Below are 13606 nucleotides of genomic sequence, written 5' to 3' on the forward strand. Positions count from 1 at the left end.
GATTAACTGCTTGTCCTATTAGAAATAATAATCTGTTTTCTACTTACCATTGCCTGTTCTATTTTGTTGTCAATGGCTACAACACTTGCACCAGATGCACTGTAAAAAAAATTCAGTGGATATTAGATTACTCTTACTTGACTAAACATTGAACCCATTTGTACATACAAATCTTGCAAGTAATAGATTGTTAAAGGTCTGTCTTATGACATATGTGCCTTTGCTGAGAGACTTTAAATCTTAGGAGGCTTTAAGAATTCCATAACACATTACATCCTCTGTGGAAGTTCTCCTTAACTGTCTGGGACAATTAGAGCTCTGAAAATTATACTGCCACTTCCCATTCAGGCTTCTTCAGTTTACCAACTACAGTAATGGCTATGTTATCCGGCCCTGTACCAACCGGAAAGCTCTATAAATTTGCATTTCTAATCTTCATAGAAAGTCCAGTTTATAGTTCGATTGGCATGGGGCTGGCAGGCTCCCTACGGCTCCCTGGAAGTGGAGACACGTCCCTGCTGCTCCTAGGCAGAGGAATGGCCATGAGGGGTTTGGCGTGTGGGACGCAGCGTGGGGCTGGGGCTCGGGCTCAGGCGGGGCTTTTGAGTGCCGCATCCAGGCAGTGCTCACTTTCGGCAGCTTCTTGCTAGCAGCAACCTGCCCCTGCTGTTCCTAGGTGGAGGCGTGGCCAGACAGCTCTGCATGCTACCTCCACCCGCAAGTGCTGCCCCTGCGGCTCCTATTGGCCACGGTTCCCAGCCAATGGGAGCTGCGGGGGCAGTGCTGCCTAGCCGCACCTCCACCTAGGAACAGCGGGGACAGGTTGCTGCTTGCAGGAAGCTGCCTGAGGTAAGCGTCCCCTGGATCAGACACCTCAAAACCCTTCCCACACCCAAACTCCTTCCCCGAGCCCATGTCCCGCACACCCTCACATGCCCAAACTCCCCCCCTCTTAGTTAATGGGAATTTTTCATTTACCAGCACCCCCATTCTCCCCATATACCAGATAAAGCTTTTTATTGTATAAAACGTAAGTCCCTTAATCCATGCCTACGGACACCTAAAATTACCAGCCATTATATACCTTAATCTAGTTCAGTTACTGTTTAATTTCCCTTTCTCATTATCCACACACTCTCACTTAGAGAAACAAAAGGTTATGTAATAGATTAACAAAAATGCAAACTTGCTACATCACACACTAATATGCAATGTTTTGACACACAAAAAACCCCTCCTGTAGTATTTGTCCTCAATTAGCTGACAGTAGAGGAGTGTTTTTATGGCTTTGCAGTAATGTGCCAGAAGTCAATAAGCATTTAAAAAAAGGGTATACTCAAAATTCTGGAATCCCACAAGTGTCTTCATTTGCTCCCAGGAAACTCTGGATGCCCCATCCAATAAGGTAACTAGAATCCTATCGTAGGTCAGTAAATTAAGTCCCATTTAGGTTCTTACTGGTATGGGATATGTTTCTCCAATGCCAAGTGCTAATGCAAAGTGTTTTAACAAAGCAGGTTTCAGACTATCAGCACAAGATGGCAAAATGCCCCAACGTATTTTAGGAACAGAGTTTTGCAGACTTAAGATGACAATATTTATGCTTTCAGACAGTCTAATTAAAAAAAATCCATTTTAATACAAATTTTACAACAAAACTGTTTTAGCGTCTTGCTAACTTTCAAGCTTCCCCGTGTTACAAGGGTACTGTAGATGTCCCTCCTCAAAAATCAAAATGGTTACCAAAGCTAGCTTCCTTTTTCTTCTAGCATTTCGATTCAGATATATCCCTTTTCTGTAACTAGCTAAGATAATTTAACATGTTAGCCTTCCACAAAAATCAATTAAAAATAAATGACGGCCCTTAATGTGTCATCTTTCATCTCAAATAATCAAACAGTACACATCCAAAGCTCAACTTCTTAAGGAGAGGAAACCATAACCAATAAACTTTTAAAATAAGGTGGGTGTTTTGGGGATGGAGGGAAGGAAGGTAGAAGTAGAGTGTAAACACCTAAAAAAAAAAGTTTTACAACAAAAGTCCCATGTAGACAAAGCCTTAGGGAACGTACGCTCTAAGAAATAAGTTTTCTTGGCAGTTTTACAATGTTGTCAACTCCAAAAACTCAAAAGTCATGAGTCATCCACCCCCCACCACACAAATACAGTGAGACTAAACTTAAAAAGTTTAAAAAATAAATACATCTGGGGTTCTGTTCATAAGCCTTCTGTTTTGAGACTGTATGGTGAACTTTCTTCACACAGTCAAGATTGTCTGCAGTCATAAATGCTAGAAATTTACACTGGTGAAAAAGTAAAGCTGAGGTTCTCATGCAATCTCCTAACTGTTGGTATCAAGATAGATACCAAATACCAAAGACTCAAAGATAGTGAGAAGCGCCACCTCACTATACAAAGTTCCATCTCAGCTTCTAGACCTGAAACTACTCCACATAAACACGCACAAGAACCCTGTTCCTCATCAGGATCCTCTCAGCAGCCTTGCTTTCACACTCATGGAAAGGGAAAAGCCAACTGCCAAAGCTTCTATTAAAGCCTCATCCTCTATTTTCTCTCAAGTGTGCATGGCATCTCCTAGAACAGCATACAAAAAGATAAGCATTAGTAACAAGCAGGAAGCTGAGAGAAAGTAACAAAGGCCATTTCTCTGACCGCTTTTGTATCATCCAGGAGGCTCTAAATAGATAGAGAAGAGACAGTTGTCTAATCTCAAGGCACTTACTTACAGAAGGTAGATACAAAGGAGCACCCAAAGCAGATCAACAGACAGCATCCTATAGCAACTTCAGTATCTTTCTACCTTCCAGCAGTTAGTGCAGAGGAGCTGGGCTTCTTTTATCAGGGCATTCCCTACCAAATAAGGATTTGGCTGGTGGAGGTTCCCCCATCACCCCCCAATTTTTATTATTATTTTTTTTTAAATTAACATCTGGGCTAACAGGATTAGTTCTCTGGATTGCAGGTGTCAAAATTTTCAAGCCCTGCTTGTACCTACAACCACTGTCATCTGAATAATTTATATACCGTTTTGAAGTTTATGTATCTAAGAAAATATAAAGCTACAAGCTATCATACTGGCATAACCTGTGTATAGCTAGAAAAGTCAGTTTTATGCCGAACACAGAAGTCAAAAGTTGGTTTTAGTGTTTAACTACCAACCATAACGTTAGCAAGACTCATTTCATACTGAAGTCCAGTAAGTAATCTTGTACTTCAAAATTAGCTTCAAAACGCAAGTAGATAGTACTAGGAAATATAAATGTTCTCTCAAGACCAAAGAGTGAGTTATGTTAGTTCATGTATCAGCTATAAAGTAGCTATGTGCTTGTGTTTCACTGTGTGAGCTAAAGATTTGGTAAAAAGAAAGGCCACCTACCTTCTATAACAGAGTTCTTTGAGATGTATCTTCCCTATCTGAATTCCATTGTAGGGTTTCAACAACTACAATGTTTTGCTAAATAAAATAGCAAAGAGTAAATATTTTATTTTTATATATATTTATTTTTCCTGGGGACTGGAAGATGTACAGAAATGAAGTTTCCAAGCTCTTAAGTAGACACAAGATTGTATGTGCGTGCGCAAAACACTGCACAAGCTGTAGCTGTACCTCTGCCCAATCTAAATACTATTTAGAATTTTTTTCCCCCTGTGAGTTCATATTTAAATGCCTTAGTAACCCCATCCACATTACAATGCATCATTGATATGTTTAGAAAAATCCTAGTTTTAAAAAGAATGGGGTTAGATGGAAGTCTGACACAGGTAAATTAACATACAACATAAAATATCAACAAGCTTCTACAATATTGTCAAAAGGTACCCTCTGGTGGACAAAGTAATACTATACCCAATGCATGCTAGGCTTTTATTTGGAAAGTCACAGAACTAGCATCTTTGAGAGCATAACGAAGACCAGCAAGTGTTATCTGTAGTAGAGTTCTTTAAGTGCATGTTCACAGTTAATGAAATAGTATATCTTACTAGAGATTACACAAATAGTTAAAAGATATTGTTTAAAAGAATAAGAAGTTGAAGAAAAACATAATAAGTATGTAAGTGTCCAAAAAAGGCAGGCGCTGAGAGAATGGAATTGAAGAGAGTGGGAGGAGAAAAGTGTTACAAGTTAAATGAAATTGGCATTATAAAATTAAAATATATTATATTGAAACTTTTTGGATGGTTAAAGGCATTCTACCTTCAGCAGCATCCTGAAAGATGTTTAGATATCCATTATAATCTCAGAGAGTTCCTGCTTATTTAAATTTAACCTTGTCAAAGTGGATTAAATCACCACCATTTATAATTAATAGGTACTTTCATTATGAACTGTTTGGAATGTTTCTAAAAATATCAAACTTGTTACCCTTGGGATTGAATTTTTTTTATGATTGTTCTCAGTAAAAAGTGATACTCGGGGAAAGTTTGTTGGCAATCAGTATTTTGAAGTTTGGACATAAAAATGGTTCATGGTTTAAGAAATTCAGTTTTATGTTCATAAAGTAGTGTTTAGTTTTAAAAGGTTACATAGTGCTCAATGAAGTACACATACTATGCCAAGTTTGAAAGTTATGAATTGCTTCACTTCCATTAATTTAAATCTCAGCCATATTGCTATGTATCAATTTTCTTTCACATTTAAATAAGGTTGCAAATCTCAGTGATCTGATGAAGTAAACCAACTTCAGGCTTCACTTTTTAAAAGTTACAGAAGACATGCCCTACATAAGGGGTATTGATTAGCTGTAAGGTCCATTTCCTCAGGAAATGCATGACAACTGCAAATCAGAGGCCAAGGGGAAAAAAACCCCACCACATGGATTTAAGTATTTTCTTGGTATTTCTTGTGAAACAGCATCTGTGAAAGCAAGAATAACGTTCACAAGTCTTTGGGCTTGTTAACTCTCCCACCACTACTGCAGCTTTTCCTGTCCCCAGAAGATAGATCAAGATTTCCCTGTGGAAGAGGAGATCAGAAAAGCTGCTCTGAGGGTAGCAGGGAATATTGTTGGATTTACTAAAATGGATGGTTCCTTTAGAACCAGTGTCAAGCTGCCAGCATCTCTCCAGAGGAAGATGAAGACCTGTCATCAAAACAATGTAGATAAACAACTCTCTGACCTCATCCAAAGACGCAGTGCATTTACTGTGCAACGTTGGGTGACGTGGAGGCATCCTAACCATTTTGTTAGTTATTCAGACCTTCTGAAGTCAAATCACTGTTTGGATTACAGTTCACACAGATAGGTCTAGCATTTTACTTACTACTCCTGTAAAGTTAACACTTTCCTTTGGGATCCACAATCGATTCTAGATCTGATCCTGAATTTAAGGGCTTGTATACACAGGAAAGTTGACCAGCATAGCCACAGTGGAATAATTATTCCACTATAGCTATGGCGATCAGTTTTCCCATGAAGACAAGTCTTTAGTCACTAAGAACGCTTCTGTGGTGCCATTTAATGATAGAAATCAAGATAAGTTTATTTTGGGGTAACACACTTCACAACAACAGTAGACCTAATACTAAAAGTTATAGTTTTGGAGGAGTAGCATACTTAAATGATCTTAATAGCTAAACTAACAAGATGTACTGATAGCTCACTAGGAAATAGTAAGTTTTAGTGAGAGCTATTGACAATCAACTACGTTAATGTTGTGGGAACCTTCTGGTAAACATAAGAGGAAGGATGATCCAGTGGATAGGCTGTTAGCCTGGGACTCGAGAGACAGGTTCAATTCTCTGTTCTGCAACAGACTTCCAGTGCAACCTAGGGCAAGTCACTTAGGGGAAGATTTTGAGAAGAACTTAGTACCCAGTAAGTCCACTGAGAATAAGTGACTGCAAATCTGTCCATTAGTCTCTTTGGGCAACAAAATGGCAGATGAAATTAAATGTTGATAAATGCAAAGTAATGCACATTGGAAAACATAATTCCAATCCTACATATAAAATGAGGGGGTCTAAATTAGCTGTTATCACTCAAGAAAGATCTTGGAGTCATTGTGGATAGTTCTCTGAAAACATCCACTCCATGTGCAGTGGCAGTCAAAGAAGCGAACAGAATGTTGGGAATCATTAAGAAAGGGATAGATAAGACAGAAAAGATCATATCGCTTCTATATAAATCCACAGTATGCCCACATCTTGAATACTGCATGTAGAGGTCATTGCCCCATCTCAAAAAAAAAAATTTTTTTGGAATTGGAAAAGATTCAGAAAAAGGACAAAAATGACTAAGGGTATGGAATGGCTTTGGTATGAGGAGAGATTAATAAGACGGACTTTTCAGCTTGGAAAAGAGACGACTAAGGGTGGATATGATTGAGGTCTATAAAATCATTATTGGTATGGAAAAAGTAAATACGGAAGTGTTATTTACTCTCTCATAACACAACTAGGGGTCACCAAATGAAATCAATAGGCAACAGGTTTAAAAACAAACAAAAGGGAGTTTTCTTCATATGACGCAAAGTCAACCTGTGGAACTCCTTGCCAGAGGATGTTGTGAAGGCCAAGACTATACCAGAGTTCAAAAAAGAACTAGATAAATGCATGGAGTATAGGTCCATCAATGGCTATTAGCCAGGATGGGCAGGGATGGTGTTCCTAACCTCTGTTTGCCAGAGGCTGTGAATGAGTGACAGGGTATGGATCACTTGTTCTATTCATTCCCTCTGGGGCACCTGGCATTGGCCATTGTTGGAAGACAGGATTGTGGGCTAGATGGACCTTTGGTCTGACCTAGTATGGCCGTTAAGTTCTTAGATACACAAAGAAACTCTGACATGTAATGTTGAGCATCACCATGCTGAACTTTTAGGTGCCTAGAAAATTAGTGGGCTTCACAAAGCCAGAATTAGGTACCTAAGCTCCCTATAAATGGGGAGAGAGTGGCACGTCAGAATGGGTTTCACAAAAGCCAACACACATGGCCAGTCCTTGCCTAAGCTAGCCAATGGAAGGTACTAAACTGAGGTGTGCGCACTAAGCCCGCTCTCAGAGCTACAGTAGAACCTCGGAGTTATGAACACCTTGGGAATGGAGGTTGTTTGTACCTCTGAACAAAACTTCTTTTCCCAAAAAATGTTTACAACTGAACATTGACTTAATACAACTTTGAAACTTTACCACGCAGAAGAAAAATGCTGCTTTCCCTTTATTTTTTTAGTAGTTTATATTTAACACAGTACTGTACTGTATTTGCTTCCCCGCCTTCCCTCCCCCAGGCTCTTCTGCTGCCTGATTGCGTACTTCTGGTGAGGTGTGTGGTTGACTGGTCAATCTGTAACTCTGGTGTTTGTAACTCTGAGGTTCTGTTGTAGGTGCTTAAGTCTGGGCTTCAGGGAGGCACCTCTGTGTTTGGGATTCTCGGCTGCAAACCTCTTCTGGCATGGGCACTTAAGTTGTTTTAGCAAGAAGCTGGTGGGAGGTGAGCAGCCGCTTTATGACTAAATAGAGTGATTCTGGGATTTAGGCTCCTAAAGTGTCAGTCAGGGGGCCTAAGACATTTTGTGAATCTAGCCCTTTGTGCCTCAGTTTCTCATCTGTGAAATGGAGACAACAGTACTTCATCTCAGAGGAGTAGTTAGGATAAATTCTATTTGCACACCCCCAAAGCTTTAAAGAAGAAACCATATAAGTACCTGAGACAGCGTAACCCCCTCCCCCCCCCAAAATCCCCAGATTTGTTCTAAAATAAATTTACAATATGTTAGGCTCACTTTCCCCAATAGGCAACTGCTATTTAGGATGCAGATGCTCTCCTTTTTATTACACCAGAGGAGCTGCCTTTGTGACAAAGTGGGGGCAACCTGCTCAACAGGAGGATACAGGAGTTTTTTCTTCAAAAAAAACCTTTCACATTGTCATAGCTAGTTCACATAAAGCACTTTGAAAATGCTGATTGTCCCTCCCACAAAGAGCTTACATTCAAAGTATAAGACAGGACAACAGGGGAATATATAAGCAGAAACGGAGAGCACATGATAAAAGTGACATGATATGATCAGCATGAGACACAGTGGTCTCAGCACACCAGCTGCCTACCAGTTGCCAAGTTTGTTTTTTAAATAGATATCATGGCAAGAGAGAATTTAAGGATGGACCTGAAGGAGAACAACGAGATATTCAGCCACAAAAGTAATAGTCTACACATTCTTTAAAGGCTTATAAACTACTTTAGAAGGACCTCCAAAATGTGGTTTTATGTTGCGCTAAGGCTGTATGCAAACAGAAAACTGTGGGTTATTTGTGGCCTACAGTCTATTTTAAGGCTTACTGAGTTTTTATTTTTTTCACTCTCTAGGAGCGAACAGGGCTCTTTGGACATACACACAACGTTCTCTCAGTTTTAGTGAAGCATTTAATTTGAAGAAGTCACATCATATCCCCTTACTGTGCACTATATATGTAGGGCAAGAATGTCATTTGTGTGTACTTTACATGAGAGAAGAAACCACATCTCTGGCAGTAGTTTATTTAACTCTCAGTCACCAGGCTGCTTTGTTGCAAGAACGAGCTAATCCTGGGTAGATTTTTTTGGAATTGCTACAGAATCCTCACGTAACTTCAATTCCAAGACAATTAAACCCAATTTGAAAAGAATCCCCCAGTTATTGATAATGACAAGAGAGATGCGGAGAAGGGGATATACTATTTTCTGGTCCTCCCCCCTGCAAAACGTGTCTTATTCTCCCAGTTCCATCAGGGAAGTTTGTCCCTTTTCCTAGCTGTCATCTGGTAGTCAAAAGTCCCTGGGTGGGATACATAGTTTGTTCAGATTAATCCCACACAAGAGGCATGTATCAGTCCACTAGATTTACAGAGAAAGGGGTGAAGAGACGTTCACAGGTGTCACATGAGATGAAGTTTGGGAGCTATTTGTTGGTATAAACAAATCCTAACCTGAAATTGTTTTATTTGTACTGTGATGCTTTGACATGTGAAAAATTGACAGAAATTCATAATGGAAACACTGCCAGTCTCTCTCTCCAATGCCTTTCTTCCATCTACAGTCCAGCAAAGCTCAGGACACAGACTGTTTTGGCACTATCCCTGCTCTCCTCCCTCTAGGATTTTAGGACCTGTTCCTGGCCCATTCCAAGCCTCCTTTGTCCTGCTTTGACAGCACAAAGGAAGGTAAAGATGCCCTCAAAGGGCAGGTGAGGATGCACATGGGAACCTGGCTAGTTTTCAGCCAGGGTAGCAACAACATAAACAATAACTGTTTTAGAGCAATAAGTCCAGCTAGGATCTTATGACTCTATCACCATTAATACTTAAAGAAAAGCCACCATCCAAGTCAGAGGCATTTGTTCCCCTTCTCTACATCTCTTTTAAAGAATCTTGTGTTAAAGAGGAAAAACTTATGGGGCTAGTAGTGCACCTAGCAACACCTGTTTGAATGGTAAGCAGGAAAAACAACATTTGCAGACTTCCCCAGGGAAGCCTCAATAATGACTCATCTCTTTGAAGCAACCAAGTACAAAAAAAGTCACTGATAGCCTCCTGCCATGCAAGGTTAGGTTGTGATAGAAGTCTAGGATTCTTCTAATCTTTTATTTTAAGTCTCTTTGCACTTGAATATCACCTCACTAGATTTTGTTAGCTTTTGCAGCAATGTTCAGCTTTTATTGACCCAAGATATTCCCAAAAGATGGTTAGCCACAGGAGAATATAAATCCTATTAATTTCAGGGGGGGGGGGGAGCTGAAAGACAAGATTAAACTTAATGTTCTGATTACACTGAAGAAATTCTCACATTAAAAGAGAGAGTTAAGAAAGCCATAGGTGGCTCCCTATCATGACTAGACAAAGGTTGCAAAATTGATTTCTTCCACAAAGTAAGTTTCTTAAAAGGACAAGAAACATTAAATTTTTTTGTACAGTGATCAGATCCATTGAAAGCTGATAAAGTTAGATATTTAGGGCTTGAATTTCTCCCGCATCAGAGCTCCCACTTTATAAGGCAGCTGGGCCATCAGGGAGCTAATTATAGCTCCCTGATTCTGTGCTTGCTAACCCCAGCATAAATTTACTCCTGGGAGAATTCTGCAATACAAAATTAAAAATTCTGTGAATAATATTTTAAAATTCTGCAAAATTCTACATATTTTCAAAATACACTATAACATCAGTTTCATTTTGGTAATTTCAAAATACCTGCCAGTGCTAGCAAGTATGTCTATAAAAATACAGCCCCCCCAACCCCCCTGCAAAAAAAAAAAATCAGGATTTTTTTTTTTTGGGACAACAGATTCCTTACTAGGCATACTAATACAGAACTTTGGAATAATTCATTTAAAACTAACTACAATACAGAAATGTATTTCTGGCACTCCAAAGAAGCAGTGCAAAGGCTTGGGGAAGTTAAGGGATAACAGAAGAGCTGGGGGAATAGGAAGGAGCCTAGAGTGAAGCTGGCTTTTGTTGGGTGTGAGTGGGAGAAGTATGGAACAGTTTCTTTGGGGGTTTTGGAGGGGGGACGGGACGGGACTGTTAGGGAGTTAGTGAGCCTCCCCCATGCAGACCCTGGCTGACCCCAAGCCTCTCCCATTCAATCAGGCACATCTGCCCCTGGAGCCTCCCTCCAGCAGCCCCATGTGCCCCACTCTGCCGCCTAACCTGGCTCCACACACTGGCTGCTGTGTTGAACACACCAAGCTGCTTGCTAGCTGTTACTGCCTGTCAGCTGGCTGTTCTGGTGCCACAGTAGCCTCCTGTGGGCGAAAGGTGGAACTGCAGCACTTCTTGGGCAGAAAGTATTTTCTGTGGCGAGGGGGGAGAAGAGAGATGATTCTGCACCAGAAATGAATTCTGCTTGTGCACAGAATTCCCCCAGGAGTAATAACTTAAGTCTCCAACACAACATGCTTAAGGGACATTACACCAGTCAGAATTGGTCACGACAGTTGTCTCCACTGGCTTCACACGAGCGCTAAGTTCTCCGTCCACTAAGGGAATTCTTTGTTGCCCACCTAAGGTCAGAATCCAACCACTTTGCACGTTAAACAGAAGTAATGTTGGCTGACTTAGAACAATGCTTCCTCAGCTCTCATTCCCTAATGCCCCTATTCCACTTGTGCTACATTGATGATATCTTCATCATATGGACCCATGGAAAAGAAGCCCTTGAGAAATCCCACCATCAACCTCAGCCTGGACAGTCCACACAAGAGACCCGCTTCCTGGACACTACAGTGCTAATAAGCGATGGTCACATCACCACCACCCTATACCGGAAACCTACTGACCGCTATACTTACCTACATGCCTCCAGTTTTCATCCAGACCACACCACACAATCCATTGTCTACAGCCAAGTTCCCTGATACAACCGCATTTGCTCCAACCCCTCAGACAGAGAAACACCTACAAGATCTCTATCAAGTGTTCTTACAACTACAATACCCACCTGCTGGAGTGAAGAAACAGATTGACAGAGTCAGAAGAGTTCCCAGAAGTCACCTACTACAGGACAGGCCCAACAAAGAAAACAGAACTCCACTAGCTGTGACCTTCAGCCCCCAACTAAAACCTCTCCAGCGCATCATCAAGGATCTACAACCTATCCTGAAGGACAATCCCTCACTCTCACAGATCTTGGAGACAGGCTAGTCCTCGCTTACAGACAGCCCCCCAACCTGAAGCAAATACTCACCAGCAACCACACACCACACAACAAAAACACTAACCCAGAAACCTATCCTTACAACAAAGCCCGTTGCCAACTCTGTCCACATATCTATTCGAGGGACACCATCATAGGACCTAATCACATCAGCCACACTATCAGAGACTTGTTCACCTGCACATCTACCTATGAGATATATGTCATGTGCCAGCAATGCCCCTCTGCCATGTACATTGGCCAAACCGGACAGTCTCTAAGCAAAAGAATAAATGGACACAAATCAGATGTCAAGAATTATAACATTCAAAAACCAGTTGGAGAACACTTCAACATCCCTGGACACTAATTACAGACCTAAAGTTGCAATTATTCAACAAAAAACTTCAAATAGACTCCAACGAGAAACTGCAGAACCGGAATTAATTTGCAAACTGGACATCATTAAATTAGGCTTGAATAAAGATTGGGAGTGGCTGAGTCATTACACAAACTAAAAACTATTTCCCCATGCTAATTTCCCCCCCTACTGTTACTCACACCTTCTTGTCAACTGTTGGAAATGGGCCATCCTGATTATCACTACAAAAGTTTTTTTTTCCCTCCTGCTGATAATAGCCCACCTTAATCAATTGGTCTCATTAGAGTTGGTATGGCAACCCCCATTTTTTCCATGGTGTGTGTGTACACATGTATATCTATGCATCTTCCTACTGTATTTTCCACTCCATGCATCTGATGAAGTGGACTTTAGCCCACAAAAGCTTATGCTCAAATAAATTTGTTAGTCTCTAAGGTGCTATCCTCGTTCTTTTTGCTGATACAGACTAACCCTGCTACCACTCTGAAATCTGTCACAAATAATAAAGTAACTGAAAGCTAGAAAAAATATTTTAACTGGACGAGTGCTCTGCACACAATATGTATGCAAGGATAACCTTTTCAGGCCCCAAAACCTTTTTTGATATGTTTAAATAAAGGAAGTATTTTGGACCTAAACATTGCCACTTTAGGTACAAATCCCTTTTTTGCATTTGTGAGGAAAGTGTCACATCAAATAAAAATACAAAGTTACAGCAGAAGTACCGAAGTTTGAAATAAGATGATTAATGTTACTATTATTTCATTACACAATTTTATTAACAGGCATTTTGGTCAATGTAATTTTAGCCCCAGAAACCACACACTCTTAGTGTGGCCAGACTGCAGTCTTGACTTCAAACTCAATAGTACATGAGTTAAGTGCCACTTCATATTTACTAGGTGATATCACAGTAGTACGTTTTCAGTTTTCTTTTTAAACCACACAGTAGTATCTTCACTGTTTTCACACAGAGAAATAGAGCAATGAGTGCACTGGTGTTATTCAGTGCTATGTTCTGTAGTGTACAAATGTGTTGCCAAGCAAACTTTAAAGAATCCAATGAAGCTTTGTGCAAGTTTTGAAGAGATTGTTTCAATAAGTCAAGTGCAAACAAGACAAAATGATGAACTGCTCATCAACATTCAACAAGTGAACACAATTTATACTCTAGAGACCTTGTGAAGCAGAGATCCTGGAACAGGCCAATGCACCACAAGCCTTAAATTAAAGATTAATAGATATTATATATCTTACCAGGACTTCAATCTAATGTCTACAAAACCTTAAAGTCAATTAATAATGTGAGAAAGCAAATCTATTTGCCACTGTTAATGAACAGGTAATAATACATCTTTGACAAGCCATATCCATAAAACAAATTTGAGTTTACTGCAGTTTCTCACCATGGGTTCAACTGTGACTGGATACAAAAGAGGACCAAGTACAACATCTCTCCATTTATAGGGATGAAGTTTGTTTCCTCATCAGGGTGCCTTAACTTGAATTGAACAAGCGAAACAGTTACTTGACATGATTCGTTTCAGAGTAGCAGCCGTGTTAGACTGTATTCGCAAAAAGAAAAGGAGTAACT

The 13606-nt window shown here is 40.2% G+C and overlaps 1 protein-coding gene across 1 annotated transcript in view; it reads right to left on the reverse strand.

Annotated features, from left to right (window-relative positions):
* The window catches only part of TSC22D2 (TSC22 domain family member 2), a 34457-nt gene that overhangs the window by 2777 nt on the left and 18074 nt on the right, over window positions 1–13606 (reverse strand). Inside the window, exon 2 of the mRNA XM_048863471.2 lies at window positions 48–99. Coding sequence (XP_048719428.2) covers window positions 48–99 — 52 coding nt within the window. The remainder of the gene's footprint in view (window positions 1–47; window positions 100–13606) is intronic.

Source organism: Caretta caretta, chromosome 9 (assembly GCF_965140235.1).
Source record: "Caretta caretta isolate rCarCar2 chromosome 9, rCarCar1.hap1, whole genome shotgun sequence".
Taxonomy (NCBI): Eukaryota; Metazoa; Chordata; order Testudines; family Cheloniidae; genus Caretta; species Caretta caretta.